Below are 27,247 nucleotides of genomic sequence, written 5' to 3' on the forward strand. Positions count from 1 at the left end.
ACCATCTGAGAAGCTGGTATCTCGTATGAGCTCAGGTTCGTGTCTACTCCACTTCTAGTCCAACCCACTGCTAATGGCCTGGCACAGCAGCAGTATTTGGGCCCCTGCCACCCATGTAGGCGATCAGGAAGAAGCTCCTAGCTTTGGCCTGGACTAGCCCTGGCTGTTGGGACCATCTGGGCAGTGAACCAATGGATGGAAGACCTGTCTGTCTCTCCCTTTCTATACTGTGACATTCCAATAAATGTTAAAAACAAACTATTTGATAAGACTGTCTTCACTGTTTTATCCCTATAGGCATTACATAATCAAGAAAATACAATCTCAAACCTGCAAAAAATACAGTCTCATTTTCTACATATCCTCAACTATTTTTCACCCTTAACCAGCTGATTGCAGAAAACTTCCAGCAAGAAAAACGGTCAAGTGGCTTTGCTTAAGATGATTTAGCAGCCAATTCAGAAATTATTAAATCCTAAACTCCAGTTTCTTAGTCTAAACCAAGATAAAATAATTTTTTTCCTATCTATACCTCCTTCAGAATTATAGCAGTAGGCAGTGTAGTGTCCTGAGCCAAATCCTTTCCCATGGTGCATCACTACAGCAGATAAATCATAGATAAAGCATTCTGGTCTGAGGGATTTCAAGGTCTCCCTGCAGCAATAGGGCTCCATGTTTAAGATTTCCTCAAAGCCAACATGAACACCAATCTTCTCTCGGTTATTACGTCCTGACCACCTGTGAACAAACCAGGGTAAAATTACAAACAAAATCAAGGGAAAATAACCATGTATGAGGCCTAAACAGTTGCAATAGATGACAAGAGTGTGGAATACAAAGTAGCACATAAAATAAATATAAAATCTTCAGTGCTAAGTTGGCTATAAATGGAAGATTTTAGATTTACCAAACAAGCCCTATCAAGTTTTAAATATTTACTTTGTGTAGTTAAATAAATGGGAAGGACATTAACTTTTAGAAAACAAATTATAGCCCTGTGTGCACTTTGCTCTTAGCAGATAAAGCCAAGACTGAAGAATTTTTAAATTCCTTTTTGTCTTGCCACAGTATGAGCAGGGTATTCCAGATGGGAGAATACACTCTGGATTTTTTTTCTTGGCCAGTTACAGATCAAAACAAAACAAACCACTTCTGATTCCTCAGAGCACTTCAGCTCTTCAAAAAGTTTAAAACTTGTGAGCTTTCACTCTGTGTGAGTATGACACCCCTTTGTGATACAACTTGTACTGTCACTTCCTCAGTGGGTTGATCACGCCTCCCAAAACCTCCCATTACTTGATCTCAGCATGGTAAGCAATGTTTTAGCCACTCAAATAGTATGCATTAGTGGTACGTGGGGAAAAGTCATATAAAATATGATAGTTCAAAAGACTATAGTCTGAGGGCCGGCGCTGTGGCATAGTGGGTAAAGCCGCTGCCCGCAGTGCTGGCATCCCATACACATGTGTAACGGTTCAAGTCCCAGCTGCTCCACTTCCAAACCAGCTCTCTGCTATGGCCTGGGAAAGCAGTGGAAGATGGCCCACGTCCTTGGGCCCTTGCATCTGTGTAAGAAACCCAAAGTAGCCCCTGGCTCCTATGTGCGTCTCCCAATCCCATTTCCCCTTTTATTGTCATGGATATTAAACATGTGAGGGTTACTTCAAAAAAATTCATGGAAAATATAATTAAAATATTTTTATTTTGGTATAAAACTATTGTGAAATGAATGTATACTCATATTCCTTTATTTAATTTTATAACTTTAAAAATATGTTCATGGTGCTGGTGTAGTTCCAACATCCCATATGGGCACCGGCTGTTCCACTTCTGATCCAGCTATCTGCTAAAGCAGTGGGGAAAATAGTGGGAGATGGCCGAAGTACTTGGGTCCATGCACCCATGTGGGAGACCCAAATGTAGCTCCTGGCTTTGGCCTGGCCCAGCCCCAGCCATTGCAAACATTTGGGGAGTGAACCAGTGGGATGGAGGACCTCTCTCTCTGTCTCTCCTCTTCTCTCTGTAACTCTGCCTTTCAAATTAAAAAAAAAAAAAAAAAAAAACCTGCTGAAGAGTAAATTACCTACTCTCTCTGTTACTTTGAAACATTTAACTGGTCTGTTTCCTGACATCTCCTGAGACCCCTGGAATCTGTAGTATATGCCGCGCCAATGAGAAGACTACAGGCTGGCGGCCCCTAGGTAGCTTCAGGATGGGAACCGATTACCGCAAAGACCAAGGCATGATTAAAGGGTTGAGTCAGCCCATCCCACCTCCAACACCTCTGGGATAGAAGAGAAGCCAAATATTGGTCACCACTGGCCAATGCTGTAATCAACTGGAAGTTCCATGAAAAGCCACAAAGACTAGATTTGGACAGTGGAAGCTGGTGAACCCAGAGGCAACACCCTAGTTCCTCACCCCTTTCAACAGGCCTTGCCCTGTGTATCTCTTCTGCCTGGCTGTTCATTTGTATTCTTTAAAATATCCTGTGATAAATGAGTAAACGTAAGTAAAATAGTTCTAAGTTCTGTGAGCCCCTCTTACAATGTAATCAGTCCCGAAGAGGGGCTCTGGGAAGGTACCTTTACGGCGGGTCTGTCATCAGTTCAGCACCTGAGCATCCCAAGTCGGGGCAGTCTTGTGGGACTAATACACTCTCGGTCTACCTGGACCTGGTGTGAGTGTGGACAGTGTCAGAACTGAAGTCAGCTGGAGAGCACCCAGCTGTCACCAGCAGAATCGCTTGCTTCGGGAAAATCCCCACACATGTTGTAACCAGGGGTCACAGAGGTATTCTATGCTGTGAATACAGTAGGAGAAACTGATTTTGTTTATTCCAGTAGCTCCACATCCTCCCTATGAAACACATAAGAGATCCTGTATCCGACGCACCTAGAATTTTAGTAAAGATGGAAGATCAAGCACATAAAATAATGGGACCTGCTTAATGCAAGTTTGCATCATTCTCTTCAGTTATTAAAGTGTACAAAAACACTTCTAAGACATTGTAACTAGAAAGCACTCATGTTCCTGCTGGTAACTTGGGTGCCACGTGTCTGATGCTGATGGAAACGCAGTGAAATGATGACACACAAGATGACACCGTGCCCGAAACTCACAGTGGCCTGTTTTTGAGAAGGGAAAAGCACAGGACTAGCAGGCACAAGCAGCGCACACTGGAAGTGTTAGAAATACTTCACTTACTCCCTTACTTGAAATTTAGAAACTAAATATTCTTATTAATGCTTTGGGTTAAAATTTACTTGGCTGTAAAGATTAATTCATGGAATAAAGAAACTTTTCCTGCTTATGGTAGATAACTAAATACTGAAATTTGAATTTCTATTAGAATTCCCTTAGTCTCTTCCTTATTACTTTCTCTGTACTGATTCATAAGATTGATTTATTTATAAGGCAGTTACAGATAAAGGGAGAGACAGAGGGAGATCTTCCATCCACTGGTTCACTCCCCCAAATGGCTGCAACCACCAGGGCTGGGCCAGGCAGTTGTCAGGAGCTTCATCCAGGTTTCCCATGTGGGTGGCAGGGAGCTCAAGTACTTGAGCTATCTTCTGCTGCTTTCCCAGGCACATTAGCAGGTAGTTGGATCAGAAGTGGAGCTGCTAAGGCTCAAACTGGTGACCATATGGGATGCTGGTGACACAGATGGTGACTTAACCCACTACACCGTAACACTGGCCCCTTTAAACAGTACTTTTAAGCTTATTATTTTGTTAATGGATACTTTCCCTCCATTTTTAGTGAAATCAGATTTTCTCCATGCATGTGGCTACTTGGTAATTTATTCCATCATACTCTAATTAGCTTTCTATTTGTAATGTCCTAATAGAAAATCACCCAAATTCATATATTATTGCCCTTAATATCAAAGTATGGTACTGTTATTTGCATTTATAGCATCACCTGTAAAGTATAGGACTTTATTCACTAATAAATTTTTTGAGGTTTTGTTGCTTATTAAGTAAGCATATAACTGCTAAAAGTAATTGTAACAATTTTAACTATATACTTATTTTTTTACAAAGTTAGTAGTAAGCTTTATCAGTGGTTTTACTCTACAAAGCAACTGGAAAATCATGAAAATACACAATTGGAGAAAAGGACTCCTGTCCTTCAAAAATATCCTTTAAAAGTTGGGTTTTAGCTTTTCTATACACTATGTCTTATACACTGGCACATATAAGTGGTACTTTCTGCACAGATGAGAATAAAGAATGCTGCATCACAGCATGAAGTTTCTGGAATAAGAATCGACAAAGAGTTTCAAATATATTGGGCAGAAGATCAAAGAGAGAATCAAGTAAGCATCTATGTCCCTCCCTTTCAAGTAATTTTTTATAAAGAACTAAGAAACAGAAAAAGGGAAAATGCAGATCTGTCATGCACTGGTTCACTACCCCAGTGCCCACAATAGTGAGAATAGGGCCAGGCCTGGCCAAAGCAGGAGGCTGAACTCAATCTGGGTCTCCTACATGGACAGCAGGGACCCTAGTCCTTGAGCCATCACCTGCGGCCTCACACACCTTAGCAGGAAGCTGGAACTGGAAGTGAATTGGAACTGAATCCAGCCAGTCCAACACTAGATGTCCTAAGTGGTGACTTCACCACCACACCAAATGCCCTCTTCTGACAACATCTTTGACAGCCACAATATATAACTAAATAATTAAGTGTTTATCTCTGGGAAGTGGGACTGAGAAAAATGAGGTACTTGTACTTTACCTTCTGTAAAACAGTACTTGAATTTTTAAAAAAACAGTCTAAAACAGCAAAAACTTATATAAGAAATATAATTGCAAAAGATGCATTTTATATTCTACTTAAAACTATTGGTTGAGCTCTGTAATTAATACACAATTACTCTTAGGTGTTTAATTAATGCTATAACTAGTACTCAAATAGTATTTTACACTTTATGTTTCTGTGTGGGAGCAAAATGTGGTAATCTTTACTTAACATACGCTAAATTGATCTTCTGTATATAAAGATAATTGAAAATTAATCGTGATGTGAAGGGGAAGGGGCAAGGGAGTGGGAGAGGGGAGCGTTGTGGATGGGAGGGAAGACACGGGGGGGGAGGAGGCTATTGTGGTCCAGAAGCTGTACTTTGGAAATTTATGCTCATTAAATAAATTAAAAAAATATATATAATCAATAGTTTGCAAATAACAGCATACAAAGTATCTCCTCTTCAACAGTCTCTTTCCTTCAAAGAATGAATCAGAGTTCCTCAAGTTAACACAGTTCGCACAAAGTATAAAACCATTTGCTTAGATTGACAGACTGGCCAACTGAGTCACCTGAGAAATACAGTTCAGAAGTTTCAGCTTTTGTCTCAAGCGCTCGGAATTGAATTGGTATGCCTTTGATTAAACATTTTCCACAAAGCAAACAGGTAAAACACTACTAGTTATAGATTAAATTTAGAAATATAGGTATTAAATATGCTAAATATTAAATACTATAATAAAATTTATACAGAGAGTAATACTCTTAGAGACCCGAGAAAGGCAATCCACAAGTGAAGCTAATCAGATTAGTTATTGACCATCGGCAGTGTCTGCTGGGAAAGGCTAAAGACTATGAATAGAATTGAAAAAAAAAAAAAAAAGTAAAAGTCAGTATCTTCTAGCCAAGAATGTACCATTTAATCTGTCATGTGTTCTTTAAGTCATAAAGCCTTAGAAGCACACACACACACACAAAACACAACAAGTTAAAAGCGCGAAGTTGGTCGGCAACTGGTAGCACCACTGGTACTAACCTGAACCGCTTGAGATGCAGCCTGAGCACCTGAGGCAGGTGGCAGATCATCAGCTGCTTCTGGGCCTCTGTGAGTACAACTGGTTTTGGGGAAAACCTTCTACGCTTTGCTGTGATGTCAAAGAATGAAAAGCAAATTTAAGGATAAGGAAATGCTGAGTAAACTTTTTAAATAATTCTTTTTCATTTCGATAGGGACTAATTGAGAGTTACAGACAGGGGCTTTGCCCTCAAGGCGTGTCTGATCCACAACAAAAGGGATGAGCTAAGTAACTTAGAGGTGTGAACACACACTTGTGAGTACATGTATTTTAATAATCCTGGCAAATAAGGTACAGGATGAAGTATACTGCAGTAATATTTAAAAGTCTAAATTTGACTGTATCACTTTATACAGAAACGTTGAGTTTTTCCTTAAGCATTTTAAAACATGCATTCCCCGGGCAGAAAGTTTGTGACCTAAGACGGAGCAGGACCTGAGGGGGCGTGAGTCTCTGCTGCCTAGAGCACCCTCCCCCCACCATTCCCAGGGATCCACCCCAGCATGGCCAGTCACCCGAGGGAGGAGCCTGTACCTCGCCCGAGGGTCTTGCTTTTGCCCTTTTAGCACCAGATTCAGATAAATGCGAACTGGGATTCTCCTTGTTATCCCGTCTGCTTCTCTAGAGGTCTGCTTCAGGACTGTCATCCTGCGGCTTCTGGCTAGGCTGTCTACTACTGACGTTTGCTCTTGATGTCCAGGGAACGAGCCTTCAACTCCTACACCAGCTCCAGCTTCCAGCCAGAGCAGCAGTCCCTTCTCGTGTAGGAGGCACAATCAGTCTACCACCATGAGGCTGTGCTCCCAACTATCTCTAACAAACCCCCACCCCCATCCCCCAGAAGTCTTTTTTCCAGGTTGACATCCTTGACATCCAGGAATCCCTACCTCTAGGATCGTCTCCTAAAACATATGGTTCAAGGGGCCTGGTGCTGTGGTGCAGTGGGTTAACGCCCTGGCCTGAAGTGCCAGCATCCATATGGGTGCTGGTTTGAGGCCCGGCTGCTCCACTTCCCATCCAGCTCTCTGCTATGGCCTGGGAAAGCAGTAGAAGATAGCCCAAGTCCTTGGGCCCCTGCACCTGCGTGGGAGACCCAGAAGAAGCTCCTGGCTCCTGGCTATGGATCGGCACAGCTCCGGCTGTTGCGGCCAATTGGGGAGTGAACCAGCGGATGGAAGACCTTTCTCTCTCTCTCTGCTTTTCCTTCTATCTCTGTGTAACTTTGACTTTCAAATAAATAAATCTTTAAAAAAAAAAAAAAATGGTCCAAGTACATCCAGATAGGGAATGTCAACTTTATGACTTATAGTTTTAAGCTATCTGCCTTTATGTATTAAGTTTCTTTAGTCCTGTATGTAACAGCCCCAGCTGACAAACTCCATGTAGCATCACAGCTCTGCATTTGTGATAGCTGTTTACCCTCCAGACTTAGTGATGAAAAGTATCTGCAACTATTCACATTTATATATGTCTAAAAAATACATTACAGCAAAATTGATGAAGGCTTATTTTTCTCTAAAACCTCAAAAATTTTAGGCTACTTATAATAGTGTTCACACTAGGTAGCACTCAGAAAAAAAATGTTAGTCATTCTAGGAAATCATCAATTGATATGACATTTCTTTAGTGCTGGAACATTCAATGTTTATTTTCCATTTAGAGTTCAAAGCCTTAGAATCATTTGGAGACATTAGGGGAGAATTCCTGAAAATACATAGTATGCCAGTTACCCTGATGCAGGGCATGCATCAGATCTGATTTTTATAGACTACTAACTTCAAGAAGATGCTTCTTTTCGATATGGTTATTTTACTGGCCTTCTCTCCTCCCCGCCCCGTCAGGTTCCTGGGCTCATCTTTATTAAAGTACTGACCCTATTGGATCATATTTATCTGTTTCTTCCACACAGCAGTGTGAGCCCTTTGAAAGTATGTTACCTCTATCCATAGCAACTACCACGACGACTAATAAGAGACAGTAGGTGCTTCTGAGTAAACCCTGGTTTTTATGAAGTTATCTAAACAGTAGCAATCCAGTTATATATTATTTCCTAATACACCTATCCATACACAATTATCTATATATCAGTGTTGCTATATAGCAAAAAAAAAAAACAAAACCTTATGAAGTCAGTGTTTCATACGATACAACATGTTTGCCCATTATTTTTCTTTGCTACTTTATTCTGCTTCACATAGCAAATACAGTTTTCTTATTTTATGAACCCCTTCTCTCCACAACTGACCCTAGGATCAAAAATTTTTTAAATACCATCAATAAGACAAAACAGAGTTCATAAATACCAATTATAAAGTTTAGTCTCTTTTGATAAAAAAGTTAATTTTCAAAACTGTTAAAAAATTTCTTTCAGCTTCCTCTTATTTGTGTTTCTCTGTTAATCTTCGAAAAGCACAGTGAACATACTGTCTCTACTCACAGTTACACTGGTCACATACGTAGACTTTTCCTTCTAATACTTCGGTTTCTGTAAATTTGGCCAACATTTCAGTAACTAGACATGGCTGGGAAGCATTATCCTTTCCATTGCACTGGTATCTTTCTGGAAATTCCAGTGACAAGTCCCAGAAAGGTTCTATGGTATTTGATTTGTTGTCACATGCAAGACATGTAACCTGCAAATAAAAATATTAGTTCCTCAGATTATAATTCTGTCAAAACGTTAACTCCTTTTAGGAGAAATCATTACCAATAAATAAACTTTTCTCATGAAAATGTACCACTAGAATTCGGAATAGTCTGTTTTGTACTGTCAGAATATTTATTATTTTTCTTTCCAAATATTTGTTACCACATCCATTACAAATTGTTGAGCTTCAACTACTGGCCATTCAAAAAGCTCTAAGAGTATTTTTTTTTTTTTTATTTGACAGGCAGAGTTAGTGAGAGAAAGAGAGAGAGAGAGAAAGGTCTTCCTTCCGTTGGTTCACTCCCCAAATGACTGCTAAAGCCGGCGTGCTGCGCTGATCCGAAGCCAGGAGCCAGGTGCTTCCTCCTGGTCTCTCATGTGGGTGCAGGGCCCAAGCACTTGGGCCATCCTCCACTGCATTCCCAGGCCACAGCAGAAAGCTGGAGTAGAAGAGGAGCAACCGGGACTAGAACCCAGCACCCATATGGGATGCCGACACCGCAGGCGGAGGATTAACCAAGTGAGCCACAGCGCCAGCCCTGCTCTAAGAGTATTAATCTAATCTATAATTTAAGTAACAATCCAAGCTATGTATTCATTTAATTTGTCTATTATATATTATATGTGTGCATAAATATGTGTACATACATGTATGTGTGTATAAGTATGTATATATAAATATATATATACACACACAGGGTACTTCAAAAACTTTGTGAAAAATAGAACTAAAAGATCTTTCAAGATTTTTTTCACCCCAAATCCTAAAACCTTTTAACCCAATCCATTGTCTTAACCATAATAAAATACTATATTTTCATTTTCAGAATTTGAAGCCTTACTAATAATTTCAAATAACAGTACATATAAATAATGTCGTATTCCCCCTTATGGCAAATATCACATGAAAATCCTCATTCAAAGTCGTTAAGATGCCACTGGGAGTGCCCACAGCCCCTATCAAAGTGTCTAGGTTTGGGTTCCAGCTTCCTGCTCATCAGTGGTCTGAAAGAAGCAGATAATGGCTCAATTAATTGGGCCCCTGCCACCCACCTGGCAGATTCAGACTGGGTTTCCAGCTCCTGGTTTCCACTGGCCCAGCCCCAACTATTGTGGGCATCTGGGGAGTGAATCAATGAATGGGATATCTGTCTCTTCTCAAAATAAATAAATTACTCACCCAACAACAAAAACCCAACATGGAACAGTGTGCTAGGGGCCTACCTTTTGAGAAGTTTCTTTTCTTTTTTTTAATTTTTTTTTATTTATTTTTTTTGACAGGCAGAGTGGATAGCGAGAGAGAGAGACAGAGAGAAAGGTCTTCCTTTTTGCCGTTGGTTCACCCTCCAATGGCCGCCACAGCTGACGCGCTGCGGCCGGCGCACCGCGCTGATCCGAAGGCAGGAGCCAGGTGCTTCTCCTGGTCTCCCAGGGGTGCAGGGCCCAAGCACTTGGGCCATCCTCCACTGCCTTCCTGGGCCACAGCAGAGAGCTGGCCTGGAAGAGGGGCAACCGGGACAGAATCCGGTGCCCAGACCAGGACTAGAACCTGGTGTGCCAGCGCTGCTAGGTGGAGGATTAGCCTATTGAGCCGCGGCGCCAGCCTAGAAGTTTCTTGAATTAAAGAAAAAACTCATTCCAGCAACCAATTGTTAGAATTTCCTGTGAACCAATTTCCTAAGAGTTTACTTCATGTTTAAAGGAAGTGAAACAAAAAGCTTATATAAAAATTTCAAAATTCATTTATAAAGGGGGGAAAAACGGCACAGGGCCAGTCACATCTTTTGAACTATAAATGGTAAAAACAAACAAACAAAAAAAATCACCATTCTGAAAAGAAATTTGTCATTGCATCAAAGTCCTACCCTTTGACAAAGTAATTCTACTAGGACTCTGTTGTAAGGAAATCAGAAAAATAAATTTATCATGATATTCATTGGGGAAACTGGAAATAGTGTATAAGTCAACGGCAATAGTTAAATAAGTTATGGTATAAACTTATGATAAACAATGTTTTAAAAATATTCAAATATTTTTAGTGACTATGGAGTAGTCATTAAAGTATGGACTTTACAATATCAAATGAAAAAAGCAGGAAAATGTAAATGATTATGGAAAAAATATTTATTTACATGCAGGAGGAAAACCTGAAAAGAAATATACCAAAATATTTAGTTCTGTTTATGGATTATGTGATTTTTGGGATTAGGTAATGAGTTTTTTTTTATATAAATTTCCTGTATTATGGGAATATAGGTTTTCTACAACTATATATTTCACTACAGTATATTTTAATACTTTTGCATAGAAAAGAAAACAAAGTTGATAGGAAAATTAAATTGCATGGTATACAACAAGTATAACCTTATTTGTTAACTGGCACATTGCAGAATCTACAGTTTTGAAATATTTACCAAAATAAAATTCATAGATATTACTTAAGAATTACATCCAAATATTCTAAAGAAGTATTCTATAAAATAAAAGGTGACATTGTTGCAATGCAGGTTGAATTCAGGAAAGGTGGAAGGTATGCAAGGAGAAGAAAATGGCCTAAAAATCTGTCTCAGTTTTGAGAAATGTTTTTAAGTTTCGTGCTATGGAAAAGTAGAGAGCCTTACGTCCAGTAATTATTCACCAACAACTCTACTCATTATAGAGAATCATTAATCATATGGAAGATTCTAGTTTTGTAATCTCCCTTTCCACAACAAATCAAACTTTAACCTAGTAATTGAAATTAGGATTGTTCTAGATTTAAACAGTTTGGTCACCTTAAAATTTCCCCATCTACTTGTTAAAACTATCAGACCTTGATCCTTGGCCCTTTTATCAAGTGCTCTAGGTCTACTCCTTGGACCTTGAAATTGCTCAAGTGTGCACCATATCCATTCTTAATACAGCAGCATGGTTAAACCTTTTACTGCTAGGACCAAATACCTCTTCTTAACACCTTGGAGAATCAATGTTATACAGGTTGAGTATCCCTAGTTAAAAAATCCAAAATTTGAAATGCCCCAAAACTAAACCTTTTGGAATGTCATGCTGACATACAACAACTTTCAGATTTTTAAGCATTTTATCTCATCTACTTAAAAGGCAGAGTGACAGAGAGACAGACCTTACATGTGGTGGTTCACTCCCCAGATGCCTACAACAGCCAGGGTGGGGCCAGGTCAAAGCCAGAGAACCAAGAACTCCATCAGGGTCTCCACATGGATGACAGTGTCCCAAACACTGCAGCCACCATCTGCTGCCTCCTTTGGCTGCATTAGCAGGAAGCTGGATAAGAAGTAGAATACAGGTGTCCCAAGCAGTTTAACTTGCTATGCCATAGTGCCTGAGATTTTAGATACTGAATCCCATATGGGCACTGGTTCATGTCAAGCTCTCTATTTATGGCCTGGGAAAGCAGCAGAAGATGGTCCAAGTGCTTGGGCCCCTGCACCCACATAGGAGACCCGGAAGAAACTCCTGGTTCCTGGCTTCAGATTGGTTCAGCTCCGGCCATTGTAGCCATCTGGGAAATGAATCAGCAGATGGAAGACCTTTCTTTCTCTCTCTCCCTCTGTAACTATCTCTCAAATTAAAAAAATAAATAAATAAAAAAGTGCTTCTTGATTCCTCGCTTCCCCCCACAAACTTTTGATAGTAGGGACATGAAACTTTTTCCAGGGATTCATGAAGGAAAAGAATTGTAAATGAGTGAGTTGACTTCTTTATGCACTTTTATAAAACCATTAATTTTGATCTAAAAACTGTACTACCTTCAGCATACTAGATGCACATAGACTATGTCGTGTTTTATGCTTAACTTTATATAAATTCCCTAAGATGAAAATAGGATTTTAACAAATCCATACCTGACTAAGAAGTTGTCCATGAAATATGTTATTCACAACATTCAGAACTTGCTTGATAAGTTTTCTTTGGGATGTGGGGATAAGAGCTGGTAAGCTGGTGCCAGTTGTCTCCAGTTCATGTTGTATTTTATCTAAAAGTTCACAAAGAAATTCCTGAGCATCCTGTTGGGCATAACCACGAAAAGCAGGAATGAGTCTCCACACTGAGTGTAACATAGCGAACGGTGAGACCAAGGCCCACTTTCCAGACCACATGACTTGGAACAAAGTATGTAATTCATGACAAAGAGAAATGTATTGTGAACTTGGCTCCCTAGCTTGAATAAGTTCCATCTTTCGACTTTTTGATGCTCCGCCACTTAATCCTGATGATAAACTTGGATGTCTGGAGCGAACATAGCCTATATCCTTTTCCTGGCATTCATTCATTTGATGTGCTACTGTATCTGTTACGGCGGGATGCTTATAAGATCTGGTCTTATCGCTGGTAGTCACAGCCAGCCATTGGTTCAGATCAAGCTTTAAAAAACATTGTCGAAAAATAAGTAAGTGACTCAACACTTGAAGAACAGAATTCATATAGCAAGTGTTCCCCAAATTTCTCAATCCTGTTACACCAGGAGTTACTTCTGGCCTTCTGTTAACTGAGGAGTCTCTGACTTTTTTAAATGTTCCATCTTCCGAGGTAGGTAGCACTTTATGTTTTGCTGGTGATGATGGATTCTGTGGTGGTCCTTGAACAGGAACTATTTCTACCGTGGTGGACTGAGCGACACCTTGCAAACGTAAACTCTTTCTCGGAGGCACACTTTCCAATTCTACTTTAACCTGATGCTCTAATTCTTGCCGTCTTTTCTTCACTTCTCTTTTTGGCACTATTTTTTCCTGCAATTGTTCTTCTTGCTTTCTTCTTCTAGTGGGTGATTGCTCAAACCAAATTCGAAAGATTTTGCCCATCAGCCTCCTCCTCCTGTGGCAAAGAGCAGTGTACATTAGATCATTCTGAAGCGGAGACGGAGCACCATCGCGTGAGAACAGAGAGTCATCACTTGGACCCGTGGGCCGTAAAATCCTTCTACTACGAGTGGTGCAGTGGTGGTTTTGGCTTTTGATTGCACTTAATGTACTTCGTAGTAACTTCAGGTCTCCAGCTGCATTATCGTTAAGAACATAATCATCACAAAGATAGCAAAAAACATTCATCTCATTCACCTCCAGTGCAACAGGATGACTGCTTTCCTCAAAGTGCCTGAGTGCATGCTCTTCGATGTATCTTCCACAAGCCACGTGGGGACAGCTGAGGCAAGCCCAGATTGACTCAGTAGTATTGCAGTCCACACAATGCCACTTCTGAGGATTGAGGGTGGAATGGTCCTGAGAAAGCCGCAGCTGCCCGATGTGTCTGCACTTATCCATTGTTCACATTGACTCAGTCCAGCTTGAGAAACACATAGTCCAAATACGCCTCTGTTCACAATGCTTGAAACACCTGGAAACTAAACAGAACAATGTTCATTTTTAATAAGATAAAACCAAGAAGCCAATACTCTTTGATGAGGTATTTCCCCAAGAATAAATTACAGATTTACTTCTCTGTCCCTACTTTCTGGGCTGCTTTCCAGTTTCATAGGCAGCTCCAACTTCTCCCTTGCCCTAGACTTCTGACTGGTTACCTCCCTTGTTCTGAAAGAAAATCCATCCATGCTACTTCACTTTTTGTCTGATAGGGCCCCTTAAAAACACGTTTTTAATTGTCTACCACCATCTAGTGGTGAAAAATGAAAATGACCATTTTTCAATGAGCCAGATTAAGATATATCCTTTTTACTCAGTAGTCAGAAGGCAGTTTCTAAAATAACATTCCTTAAAAAAGTAGGTCTGTTAAGACCAAGATATAATCTAGGGGCCGGCGCTGTGGCACAGCGGGTTAATGCCCTGGCCTGAAGTGCCGGCATCCCATGTGGGCGCCGGTTCGAGACTCGGCTGCTTCACTTCCAATCCAGCTCTCTGCTGTGGCCTGGGAAAGCAGTAGAAGATGGCCCAAGCCCTTGGGCCCCTGTACCCACATGAGAAACCCAGAAGAAGCTCCTGGCTCCGGATGGGCGCAGCTCCGGCCGTTGCGGCCAATTGGGGAGTGAATCAGCGGATGGAAGACCTCCCTCCCTCTCTCTCTCTCTCTCTCTGCCTCTCTTCTGTATAACTCTGACTTTCAAATAAATAAATAAATCTTTAAAAAAAAAAGACCAAGATATAATCTCACTGATATATACTAGCTTTCTATGCCCTATGTGGAGTTACTAACCATAATTAAAAGCATGCGACTGAATTCTACCTTTGCCACATCTGTTAGATGTAGGATTTTGAGGAAATGTTTGAACCTCTCTAAACTCTGAAAGAGGAAAAAACATACCAGTTTCAATAGAACCGTCAAAGGTTTGAGAGCGAGAACATATTTATCTCATCCATAGTAAATTTTCAACAAATGGGCAGTATAATCATAGCTATAATGAATAAATCTCAATATTCTCAATATTCTACTTATTTAAAACAAATCCTATCTTCCACTTAATTGCCACTGAACATCTCTTCATATTTAGTACATAATTACATTTTTTTTAATTTGAAAGACAGAGACACAGGTATCTTCCATCCACTAGTTTTCTCTCCAAATGCCTACAACAGACAAAGCTGGGCATCGCTGATCCTGGAGCCAAGAATTTGGGCCATTAAGTGCTGCCTTCCCAGACAAATTAGCAGGAAGCTACACTGGAAGTGGGATAGCCAGGACTTGAATGTCGGATGCTGGTGTCGCAAGCTGAAGCTTAACTCGGTGCACCGCAGTATGAACCACACTCCTTAACTTTTATATCCTGAAGATGACCTTTAGACTGACCTGTCCGGCTTTCACATTTCAAGTGTACATCCTAAACTTCTCTTCCCTCAAAATTTCTTGAGGTATAAACTCTGGTCAAATACAGTGTTTCATCAGAATTCCTTAGACGCAACAGTTGCTAATGATTTGTGCGGAGGGACCTGAATGACAAACATCTGGAAGAAGGATGATGAGAAGACACGCCATCAAGCCGGAGATTTGGAAGAAATCACAGCTGCAGAAGTACAGGCGTTTTGTGAAGAGAGTAGGTAGAATTCGAGCTTAGCAGACCTTAGACTAGCTGAGGTCAGTGGAGGCTAAGAGAAGAATCTGGGACGCTCTTCTACCTACTCTGTTCAATATGGTTGAGAAAGGAACACTGAAAACTAAGTTAAACACTATCATGTTGCTGGCAAAAACAATTTTAGTTCAATACCTTGTAGAGCTGGTGAAACATTATTGACACTCAAGGAAAATTATATCGTTCTAACACTTTAAACAAGTAGAATGAGTCAACACCTTGTAAAATATTTAGACAAGCAAGCTCAACAGAAAAAGCCTAGAAGAAATATGTATTCACAAACACACATTTATATTTATTCTAGGGCTATCTCTGGATAATGGGACTAGAATTGATTTATTATTTTATTAATCAACATTTTCAAATTTTTTAAAAATAGAAAACATGTTAATTACATACACTTTAAAATCAGCTCAGAAAGTATTACATGTGCTAAGTTATACAATGGTTTTTACTCACTTCTCCAGACTACACATACATTCCCTCTGATGCAAGGAATCTGCCTAAGTCTAGATGATGGCAAAGTCCTTGATATTCAATAGGAAATGACATCTATAATGGAACATAATCGGATTTGGTGCAGAACTGTGAAAAGGGTCAAATCTTGTTCAGATATTTCTCTGAGAGACGTTATATTAGGGGAGAGGGCAAAATAGAGTCCATAATCTGGAATCCAACACATGGCTGTATTTTCTAAATGATTATGAGTTACATACCTCAGGATTTTTTTTATTTGTAAAATAACGGTGGTAATAACACCAATAGTGCTAAGCACTTAGAACAATTCCTGGCACTTATTACAATTCTTAGTGCATCTTAGTTGATAATAATAATTATTATTATGCTAGTTTCCTTCTGGTTGATCACTTTTAGTCAAGAGTTCATTCTCAACCAAAAGTAGACTAAGTCCAACTAAGGTGCTGATAATCAAGATGTTAGCTAAGAACTAAGGTCTGACCTCTCCCAGGAGTATTTGCATTTTAAAAGGGGTCTCTCAAAGATAAAATCTTTTAAAAACCCTAAGACAGGAACCAGAATAGCAGAATGACAGATCATGAGGTTAATATTTTAGGGCAGGGGGCCCACTAACGCCATCTACTTATGAAAGAAACCAGCAGGGGGTGGATGCTCTAGGGAAGGGCCTGGAGGAAAGCAGGACAGAGAACCAAGCAGCTGTCTCCAGAGTTCTCCAGTGTGCTCTCCTGCCTACAGCCTAAGCCCAGAGACCGCTCAGAGGGGCCTCACACACAAATCTAAAACCTGGGGGGCTGGGGGGAAGGGGAAGAGGGTGGAGGAGAGTGTTCTACTTGACACTTCCTTTTCTCCTCGCCGGGGTTCACAGCACTTCTTTTCATCTGCTAATCCACTACTGTGAAGCTACGTGTTACCTCTGCTAGGCTTCAGCAGACCAGATACACGATTCTGGGCAGCATATTCATCTTCAAGAGATGTGGCGTAACAAAAACATTTCTACACGCCCCATGCAGATTCTGAGAAAACATCATCTCTACCTACTTAACAGCACTATACAATTAGTAAAGGAATTTTAAACAAAATCTAGAAGGATTAAAATTATCTGTACTATAATTATAATATATTTTACAACTTTCACACTTGAAATTTAAATTTGTAGTAAGCAGCTTTTTAAAACAAAGTACATTATTTTAAAGAAAAAGGTATTTACACATATTCTAAAACCCTGTCATTCTTCAGTGCTTAAAGACAATGAAAATTTACATTTGTTCCAAGAAAACCATTTCAATCTATTCGAATTTTCCATACATATGACTAAACACATATTTCTGTTTTTAAAAATTCCCTTTAGGAAATTTCTAGATAAAGGTTAAGAAAACGATTGTATTTTAACTTACTGAAAGCTAATTTTATAGAGAAATAACATACCACTAAAGCATTTATTAAACAGAAAACTAAAATGACTAGAAAACATGAGATCTTATAAAGTATTTCTAATTAAAGATTTTACCACAACCAAAAAAATCAAGGTAACTGGTAAAAAAAAAATTTAATTTATTACAATTAGACACTGAAATTAATTTTCATTTATTCAAATTATAGTCCTTTGCAACATACCCTCCAGGGTTTAAGCATGTAGTAAAAAAACCTTTCTAATCAATTTCAATAGCTCTTCAAACAGCTTTTCATAATGAACTCATCCTACTGAGGTTCCACTAGAGGTTCAGTGATCTGCTCTAGATAGCTAACTACCTAGTCTTAGACACATCTCATACCCAATTTCTTTATATCTTGCCTTCAGAGAATCAGCTTCCTCTCTATTATCTTACTAAAGATGCTAGGTTTCCATTCAAATACCAAGGCTGGAAAGCTTAAAAGGCTTATTTTTTGATCCCTTCCTCCCCATCTTCTCCACTCTGACATTCAGTTGATGTGTCACTTCAGTGCACAAGGTTACTGGCCCCTACATCTATTGTTCCCCAAGTTCCCAGCTATGTTTCCCAGTGTGGACTTTAAGTTTTCACTATTGTATCACTGAAGCACTGTGATAGCCTCCCAACTGGTCTCAGCATAAGGACTCTTACCTCCATACTATCCCACCAAAGTAGTCTTCCAATAAGTTAAAAACAAAACAAAACAGGGTTTATCTGAAAGGCAGAGCTAGTAAGAGAGAGGTTGGGGGGGAAGAGATAGAGAGGGAGAGAATCTTCCATTTGCTGGTTCACTCCCCAGTGGCCACAATGACCGCTAGGCCAGCAAGAAGCCAGGAGCTTGGAACTGCACCTGGGTCTCTCACATGGGTGGCAGGGGCCCAACACTGGGGCCATCTTCGTCTGCTTTCCCAGGTGCATTAGAGGGGAACTGGATCAGAAGTGGAGCAACGGGAACTTGAACCAGCGCTCATATGGGATGCAGGCATCGCCATCAGTGCCTCAACCTTCTGCGCCACAAAAGGCCCCTTCCAATTTGCTTTGAACCTTTAGCTCTTGGTGTATTTAAAATCTTATCTCTGTATACTTACAATCACTCCCTCATGGTGGTCCAATGAGACTAAGACATTTCACACCGTGCCCCAGTAAGTGCTATATGTAGTAACACATACACATTCTGACAGAAGTTTCACAACATCCTCCAGGAGTAATGTATTCTGGGGAACAGCATTCTGGTCGAACAGGTTAAGCAGCAGCCTGGGACATGTAAAACCCACATGGGAGTGCTGGATTCAAGTCCTACTTCTGCTTCTGATCCAGTTTCCAGTTAATACATATCCTGGCATAATATATACTTTTCTATTCTCATCTTGGACTAGCCACTTCCCACACATCCTTTGTTAAAAAGTTAACATTCAAATGACATTGCAAATAAGTCTACTTTTTTGAACTCTTCCTGAAATGGGAGCCAATGTTTTATAGAAAGTGGGCATGCATTTTATATAAACACATATACATTCCGCTTCAATTAAGGAAACAAAGCACTGCTGGGCATAAAGTAGAATAAATTTTTTAAATAAAATTTGTTATAGTTGGTGGCCAGTGCTGTGGCGTAGCAGGTACAGCTGCTGCCTGCAGTGCCAGCATCCCATATGGGCACTGGTTCAAGAACCGGCTGCTGCACTTCCAATCCAGCTCTCTGCTATGGCCTGGGAAAGCAGTAGAAGATGGCCCAAGTCCTTGGGCCCCTGCACCCGCGTGGGAGACCTGGAAGAAGCTCCTGGCTCCTGGCTTCAGATCGGCTTAGCTCCAGCTGTTTTGGCCAACTGGGGAGTGAACCAGCAAATCAAAGACCTCCCTCCCTCTCTCTCTCTCTCTCTGCCTCTCCTTCTCTCTTTAACTCTTTCAAAAAAAATAAATAAATCTTTAAAAAAAAATTGTCATAGTAATCATGTTTGTCTCACTAAAGGAAATCCCGAGACCTCTAGGGATGGATTTTTTTTTTTTTAATTATTTATTTGAAAAGCAGAGAGAGAGAGAGAGAAAGGTCTTCCATCCTATGGTTCACTCCCCAAATGGTCGCAACAGCTAAAGCTGAACAGATCTGAAGCCAGGAGCCAGGAGCTTCTTCTGGGTCTTCCATGTGGGCGCAGGGGCCTAAGGACTTGGGCCATCTTCCACTGCTTTCCCAGGCCATAGCAGAGAGCTGGATTGGAAGTGGAGCAGCCAGGACTCGAACTGATGTCCATATAGGATGTTGGCACCTAAGGTGGCAGCTTTACCCGCTACACCACAGTTGGCCCTGACATAGAATCTTTAAAGAATTTTTGTAAGGTCATTTTCTTTTACCAGGAACAGCCTAAACAAGTCCTCTGAAGGAAATTTTTAGAAGTTTAAAGATTTGTTAGCTTGCATGATGAAAGACAGGAAGAAATGGTAATTTCAGTAGGAAGTAGACCCTAGGAATTATAGACCACTGAAATCATTGCATGCATTTGAGTAAGAATGAAAATAGCTTTATCAGTTTGCAGTAATTAGGCCAGCGCTGTGGCTCACTAGGCTAATCCTCCGCCTTGCGGCGCCGGCACACTGGGTTCTAGTCCCGGTTAGGGTGCTGGATTCTGTCCCGGTTGCCCCTCTTCCAGGCCAGCTCTCTGCTGTGGCCAGGGAAGGCAGTGGAGGATGGCCCAAGTGCTTGGGCCCTGCACCCCATGGGAGACCAGGAAAAGCACCTAGCTCCTGGCTTCGGATCAGCACGGTGTGCCAGCTGCAGCGCGCTGGCCTCGGCGGCCATTGGAGGGTGAACCAACTGAACCAATGGCAAAGGAAGACCTTTCTCTCTGTCTCTCTCTCACTGTCCACTTTACCTGTCCAAAAAAAAAAAAAAAAAAAAAAAGCCAGTTTGCAGTAATTAGTGTACACCCTACTCACTCCTTATTGGCTGTGTTCAATTTCCATTTGCTTCAGGGAACCACCATAGTATCCCGTCCTCTAAAGAGGTGTTTGTAAAATGTAAAGGATCAAGCATAGTGCTTGGAACACAAAAAGGAGTTCAATATTTTTGAATGAACAGATTATTGAACAAATGAACACAATGAGCGCTCACTCTCCGCTCCCTCTTAGGTGGGCTATGATGCCCGTTACGTGCTCTGACACCTCTCCTTGTCAATCATGGTGGTTTACTTTCCTTTGTCCTTAGAAAGGCCCTGCTTCTTTTTTTAGAGATCTAGAATCTATAATTGCCCTCATCTCATTTGAAACATGCCGTGAAATAAAGGATGCCCTTTTCCCTAGGCCTCCCTCATGTCTCCAACACGCCTCTCCCAATTCAATCTACTTGAAGATACTGGAGGATAAAGCTCCTGGAAAGCAAGTTCTACCTCTCCACCCCTACTTACCAGTAGTTTCTGGGCAATTTTCTTTCAAAATACTCCTAACACATGTCATTCCAACATACTAATACATCAACATACTATTGCTTACATTATAACAATGAGGGAAAATTCAGAAAAACATTGAGCATTCTTTTTTTTTTTTTTTTTTTTTTTTTTTGACAGGCAGAGTGGACAGTGAGAGAGAGAGACAGAGAGAAAGGTCTTCCTTTGCCGTTGGTTCACCCTCCAATGGCCACCGCTGCAGCCGGCGCACCGCGCTGATCCGATGGCAGGAGCCAGGTGCTTTTCCTGGTCTCCCATGGGGTGCAGGGCCCAAGCACCTGGGCCATCCTCCACTGCACTCCCTGGCCATAGCAGAGAGCTGGCCTGGAAGAGGGGCAACCGGGACAGAATCCGGCGCCCCGACCGGGACTAGAACCCGGTGTGCCGGCGCCGCAAGGTGGAGGATTAGCCTATTGAGCCACGGCGCCGGCCAACATTGAGCATTCTACTTTGGACCTAAGGAACTGAGTCCAAATACTTTGCTATAAAATGCCTGGACTGGGGCTGGCACCATGGACACAGAAGATTAAACTGCTGCCAGCAATGCCAACATCCCATATGGGCACCAACTGGTGTCCAGGCTGCTCCACTTGTGATCCAGTTCCCTGCTTATGTGCCTGGGAAGGCAGCAGAAGGTGGCGTAAGTCCTTGGTCCTCTGCCATCCATGTAGGAGACCCAGAAGAAGCTCCTGGCTTAGACCTGCCCCAGCCCAGGCCATTGAGGCCATATGGGGAGTGAACCAGGGGATGGAAGATCTCCCTTTCTCCTTCTCTATTTTCACCTTTCAAATAAAATATAAATCTTTTAAATGCCTGGACTTTCCATTCTATCATTCTAGTATATCTGATTTGGCCTAGCATATTCATTGGATTCTAAATTTGCTTGTCCTATGACATGTCAGTCCATTAAAAATGTATTCTTTGGGGGCAGGTGTTGAGATTCACCTAAGCCTCCAGCTGGGACACATACATCTCTATCTCAGTTCCTGGATTCCTGCCTCTGCTTCAGATCCAACTTTTTGCTAATACGCCTGGGAGGACGCAGTAGATGATGACCCAACCAAGGTTCTTGCCACTCCAAAGGGAGACCCAGATGGTGTACTGGGCTCCTGGCTTCAGCCTAGCTCAGCCCCAGCTGTTTGTGGGTATTTGGGGAGTGGACCAGCAGATGGAAGCTCTCTCAGGTTGATCTCAGCCACTCTGCCTTACAAATAAATTTGAAGATGAAATTCTTTACTGTTTTTGTGCTGTCTGAAAGTTCTGTAAGTATCAGTTGTACTTTTTACAACATCCTTCTGCTAGAAAGTCACATTCATAGACTCCTCCTACAAGGATATTTTAATGACATACCACTCACTCATTTAGGCTGAGCTTAGGCAAAACCGTCTCATGACTGAATCAGGAGAATGATTTGAGCCTTCTACTTATTTCTGGTTATGATTAGGTTCCTGAGCCCATGCTGCCGCCCCTCTAATTTCCCTTGAGCAGACAACTCCGTTAGACTCCAGCACCCACATTTGTTCTGTTACAAGTGGAAGGGGGGCATTCCAAAGCACTTTTTTCCTGCTACAATTAAGCCAAAATGATGCCTTTTCTCTGTACCTGTAAATTCAGTAAGACATTCACAGGGTCCCCCAAAAAGCAGTTAAGTCAGCTACGAGATACAGAAAACTAATACTCTGCCCTCAAAAACCTCATGAGTGAAAAACTCTCTAACATACTCCCAAAATACAACAGTAGGAGGACCCACATTTGTGGGGGAAAAACTTGGTAGGGTGTTTACGATACCTTATTTTTTGTAGCGCAAATCCGTAAAAAGGAGAAGAAATACAATTACCTAGAAACAATACATTTCAAATGTTTAACCTAAATCTTCCACAGATCGTCCAATTTCAATTTTACAAAAGGTGTTATCATTCTATATTGTACCAAGTGATGGTCCACTTACTTAAAATTTTAAAGCTAAAAAAGTCAGTATTTTCTAACAAAGCCAAAACTGATACCCAGGGAAAACAACTCCTGAAACTGTATGCATGGAACTATTTGTTCCATATCAGAATGTCTCTAAATTTCAATTTGGGTAGTCCACAACGACAAATACCACATAACTTAACTAAGGGCTCCCATACCAAACTACAAAACAAAACAAAAAAAAACCCCAGAGATAACCATGTGGGGAGAGGAAACTCCAATGTGGCAAGATGTTTAAAAAGCCTTCAAATCCCGAGGGGCCAAATTAAGGCTAAAAAGATTATTTTGCCAAGGATACAAAGTTTCCTCTCTTTCATAGCAACTGAATATCGAATCTCATTGAGACTAGGAAATATTGTATAAACACTTATAACTTAACTCTTGTTTTGACTTTCCGAATCTGATCACAGTAAACAGCCAATCCCCCTACCACCACCTTGTTCACACTAAACACAACTTCTGCAGACAACTCAAAATGGAATTCCAGACCCAAAATGTTACTACATCTGCTTTTACCTTACAGACAACACGGCCGTATTTCCATGCTTTCACAACCCGTCAACTTGCAAAATAAGAGATAAGTAGGATTTAAAAGCGGGGCAGGAAGGCTGCGGAAGGAGCCAACCTCCCAGGAGTTAATTGTTATTTCCAATATTAAAACGGCAGGAAACGACCCTGTTGCCAGTAGGATTTCCAACAGCTCACACTCGCGATTGCAACAATTTCGCTTTTTTTTGGGGGGGGGGAGGGACGAGGGGAGGGTGTCCTACCTCCGTTTAAACTTGAGCATCTTGGTTCCCCCCTCCCTCTCGCTGATGAGTTCCTAATGCACCCCCCACCCACGGCGTTGAGCGCGTGAGCATTCCTCCCTCCACCGCCAGGCCAGCGGGAGCGGCTCTAGGACGTCCGTAGTCCACGAGGGGCTGCAGGTACGGCCGGCAGCGCGGGGACCCGGGCGGTGAAGGGAAGGCCAGGCTCGCCCTCCCCAGGCACCCCCGGCGCCGGGAGCTGCCCTGGGCGCCGTCCGCCGCGGGCCGCACGCGCCCCCGCCCCGACAGAGCCCACGCGCCGCGCGCCGCGCGCCCCCCGCCCCTGGGCGGCAGCCCCCCAGCCCCGCCCCGTGTCGCCCCCCGCCGGCCTGGTACCTCTGGCACTCGCGTGGTGGCACCAGGACACCGGCCGGAGCGTCGCACGACCGACCGAAACTTCGCAGAAGCGCCAGTTCTAAATTCGCCCGACCCGTCGCCGCCGCGCGCCCCTCGCCTCGCCCCGCTCGGTCGGTCAGCAGCTCCCTCTCCCTCTCTTAGGACTCCCCCATCGCCCTCCGAGGCGGGAAGCAGCCGCCGGGTCGCTCCGGGACACGGGGGGACTCTTGTCGCACGTCCGCCCCCTCAAGGAGCCTGGTCCAGCCAACCGCCGCGGCGCGCGCGCCCCTCACGCACTCACCCGCTCGAGCCGGCGCGGCCATCTTAGCGCCACCCCCGGCCCCCCGCGGTCCCCCTCACGGGTCCGAGGTAGCGGCCCCGGCGCCGCGGGCGGCCACGCCTCCTCCGCCGCGGGCCACGCTCCCGCGCCGCCGTCCAGCCCGGGGCCGCCGGCTTCCCACGGGCGGCCCAGCGCCGCACGCGCTAGTGCGTGGACAACGAAACGCCTCCTGCGCGGGCGGGCAGGTGGACTTGGCACCCGTGGGAGCCGTCGGGGCGGGGGCTCGGGCAGGGGAAGCCGGGGTGTCCCGCGTGCTGTGGGATGCGCGGTATTTCGCACGCGTCGTCTCTCCGTGCGCCTACAGCGTCGAACTGTTGGGCAGAAACGCGCGCCCACACCGTTATCTTCAGAGCGGGGCCCAGGGTCGCCAGCATGGCAGTGCTTCCAGAAAGCATGTGTGGAGGACCGGGCGGTGAAGCGCCCGCTGACCGCTGCGAACCCGGCTCCCGCGCTCAGCACGGTTCGTTAGTTCCAGGAGAGACGAGATAGAAAGAACACCAAACCCAAATCGCCTCACCTGCCGTGGCCGGCGTGAGACAGTGAAGCAGACATCGAAGAGAGGTTACGGAGGCTTAGGGGGAGAGGGGTGGCTGTGCAGGAGAAAGTCAAGCCTACAAGTACCGGAAAAATGGGCCCTGTAATATCTATTGACCTGTTGGGTTGCCTTCAGCTCTTAGCCACCTGCTTGGGAAGAAGCAAGTCAAACCTGCAAAATTAATAACATGTCGATTGAGTGCCAAGGCTAGGAATATGTCAGGCAAGCTCTGAAACGGATGGTGTCTTTGGAATCAGTTCCGCTCTGGGCTGTTCATCAGTAGTATGACCATGGGAAAAAATGTGAGCACCTGAAGATGTTGAAAGAGGGGACTAGCTGACCAAAGGGAGATGGCTAAGTGCTGGAAACCTCTTGGCAATTAATTCTTACATAGATAATAGCGATATTCTAATCAACTAATATTTGAAAAAATACTGAATGTGTACGTGAAGCTTACAACTGCATAAAACGTCATATGCAAATAAAGATTGAATATGAGCAATGTACTTGCATGGTTTTTAATACTACTGCTTTCATTTTTTCCTCCATATTTTAGTGCCCAGTAGTTCTGATTCAATCTGTTCCCAGCACAGTCCTTTCCACTCAACATACATAAATGATTGCCTTTTAATCTTGCCCCCACATCTGAATTTCTAAAATGCACTAAAAGCATTACAGGAAATATTTAATCAAATTTAAGTGTTTCTGGTATATGGTAATTTTTTTCCCAGTGATTCCTTGAAAGTAAAATATAACCAGGGTCGAAACCCTTGCTCTATTTTTTTAATGCCATAAACCGTGATGGAAGATCGTTTGGCAGATGCTATCAAGAGTCTTAATTGCTTTCCTCTGATCTAGTCATTCTATTTATAGAAATAGGAAGAAGAGTTTTCATCTGAGACTGCCAGACACTGTGAGTGCTTTTCCTTTAAACTGTTATTTGGAATCGTGAACACCAGAAACACTTGATCATCGGTCCCAAGTCTTAAATTTTTCATGGCATGCTCTAGCCTGTCTCCTGAGCTCCAGGGCCTCTCTATGGCAATCTCATTTTTACATAACTGTCTCAATAATTCTCCTTTGATTTTCCTATTTGTAAACCTGTCTCCACAAATCGCAGCTTTTTAGGATAACATAAAAAAAGCCTCCTCCCCTTCCCAGCGTCGTCAAATCACGTCCCCAAACTTACCTTTAAATCCTCAAAATCGGTCTTTTCCCAAATGAACCATTGGATAGGCTCCCATCCTCCGGGCCCTTCCCACCTTTAAATCAGGGCAGATGTTTATCTCCTAAATTAGAAGGCAGCTTCCACTCCTGCAAATCATCACAATCAACTTGGTTCAGGCCCGGCCTAAACTTTCACCTCCAGGAAACTGCTTTCCTAGGAACTAGGAGCCTTCCAGGTCCCCCTCCCCCACCGCCAGCAGTACATTATTATGCAGTCACAGCTTTTGTCCCGAGTTCTGAGCCTGCTTCTCTCTATTTGCATTGTAAGCTCCTTGGAGGCAAGGACTTGTACTTGCTCCATTTGTATACCTTGCCACATCTCTTGCTATAGTACTGGCCCAAAATCCTCTTAAGATGCCCCATGAATTAACAGAATTAAAAATTCTTTACCATAAAATGGGATTTCTCATGTTTCCACAGTCCCCAAATTGGGAGAAATGGCAATTTTTCCTTTTTCCAAGGTAAGCAGTCTCCTAAACCAGGAAAAATCTTAATGATGCTGATTCTTAATTCTGGGGTGCAATGCAAGCTGCTTTTACTACCTGTGTCCTGAAAGACGAGTGTGAATAAATTAAAGGAGACAAAGCATTGCAAATTTCATAAAGCTGCAGATGCTTTTCATGCTTTGTGTTTATTTTTTAGGATTTTCTACTGCAGTTTTTCTTCTAGAATCTGAAAAATATCCTAGGAATTATAATTGTAGACTGTTGAATTTATGAGCTTGTTCAATTTTAGGAAGAATTTTCAGAGTTTTACAAACGGAACATTCTAACAACTTTAAGATTCATTGAAAAAAATTTTTTGGACACCTATGTGCCTGGCTCTGTTCTAGGCCATGAAATGTCTATGGCCTTTGTGTCAATACTGTGAGAAGAATTGAATAGAGATAGTGGGTAAAGAAATGCTGAAGAGCTTAGTCCTGAAGTTTGATTAAAGTGTGGTAACACATTGCAGTTGAACTTTTTAAATGAGGACACAACCTTCAATTTGTGGCAAATGTGTCAGAAAGGAATTGAGAAAGTAATATTGAAAAAGGAACAGCAGGTGTAAGATGCAGCCTAGGTAAGTGAATGGAGAGGAGAAAGAGTAGAAAACAAAAAAGCAGAAAGAGTAAAGGGATTTAGAATTAGCATTTTTTTAATTCTAAGAATGAGAGTGGTAGCTGGTAGGGGAGGTA

The 27,247-nt window shown here is 42.4% G+C and overlaps 1 protein-coding gene across 5 annotated transcripts in view; it reads right to left on the reverse strand.

The window, feature by feature from the left end:
* USP44 (ubiquitin specific peptidase 44) overlaps positions 1 to 26,190 on the reverse strand; it is a 31,097-nt gene extending 4,907 nt beyond the window's left edge. Inside the window, exons 1-5 of one of the 5 annotated variants that reach the window (XM_051845769.3) lie at positions 26,033 to 26,190; positions 12,339 to 13,834; positions 8,266 to 8,461; positions 5,789 to 5,897; positions 533 to 738 (exon numbers count right to left, since the gene is read on the reverse strand). In XM_051845769.3, the coding sequence (XP_051701729.1) occupies positions 533 to 738; positions 5,789 to 5,897; positions 8,266 to 8,461; positions 12,339 to 13,754 (1,927 nt within the window). In that variant the 5' untranslated portion in view covers positions 13,755 to 13,834; positions 26,033 to 26,190. The other 4 variants (XM_089308789.1, XM_051845774.3, XM_051845771.3 and 1 more) reach the window with 4 other exon arrangements.
* Between the last annotated feature and the right edge of the window lie 1,057 nt (positions 26,191 to 27,247).

Source organism: Oryctolagus cuniculus, chromosome 11 (assembly GCF_051225735.1).
Source record: "Oryctolagus cuniculus isolate XC-2025 breed Fujian yellow rabbit chromosome 11, ASM5122573v1, whole genome shotgun sequence".
NCBI lineage: Eukaryota > Metazoa > Chordata > Mammalia > Lagomorpha > Leporidae > Oryctolagus > Oryctolagus cuniculus.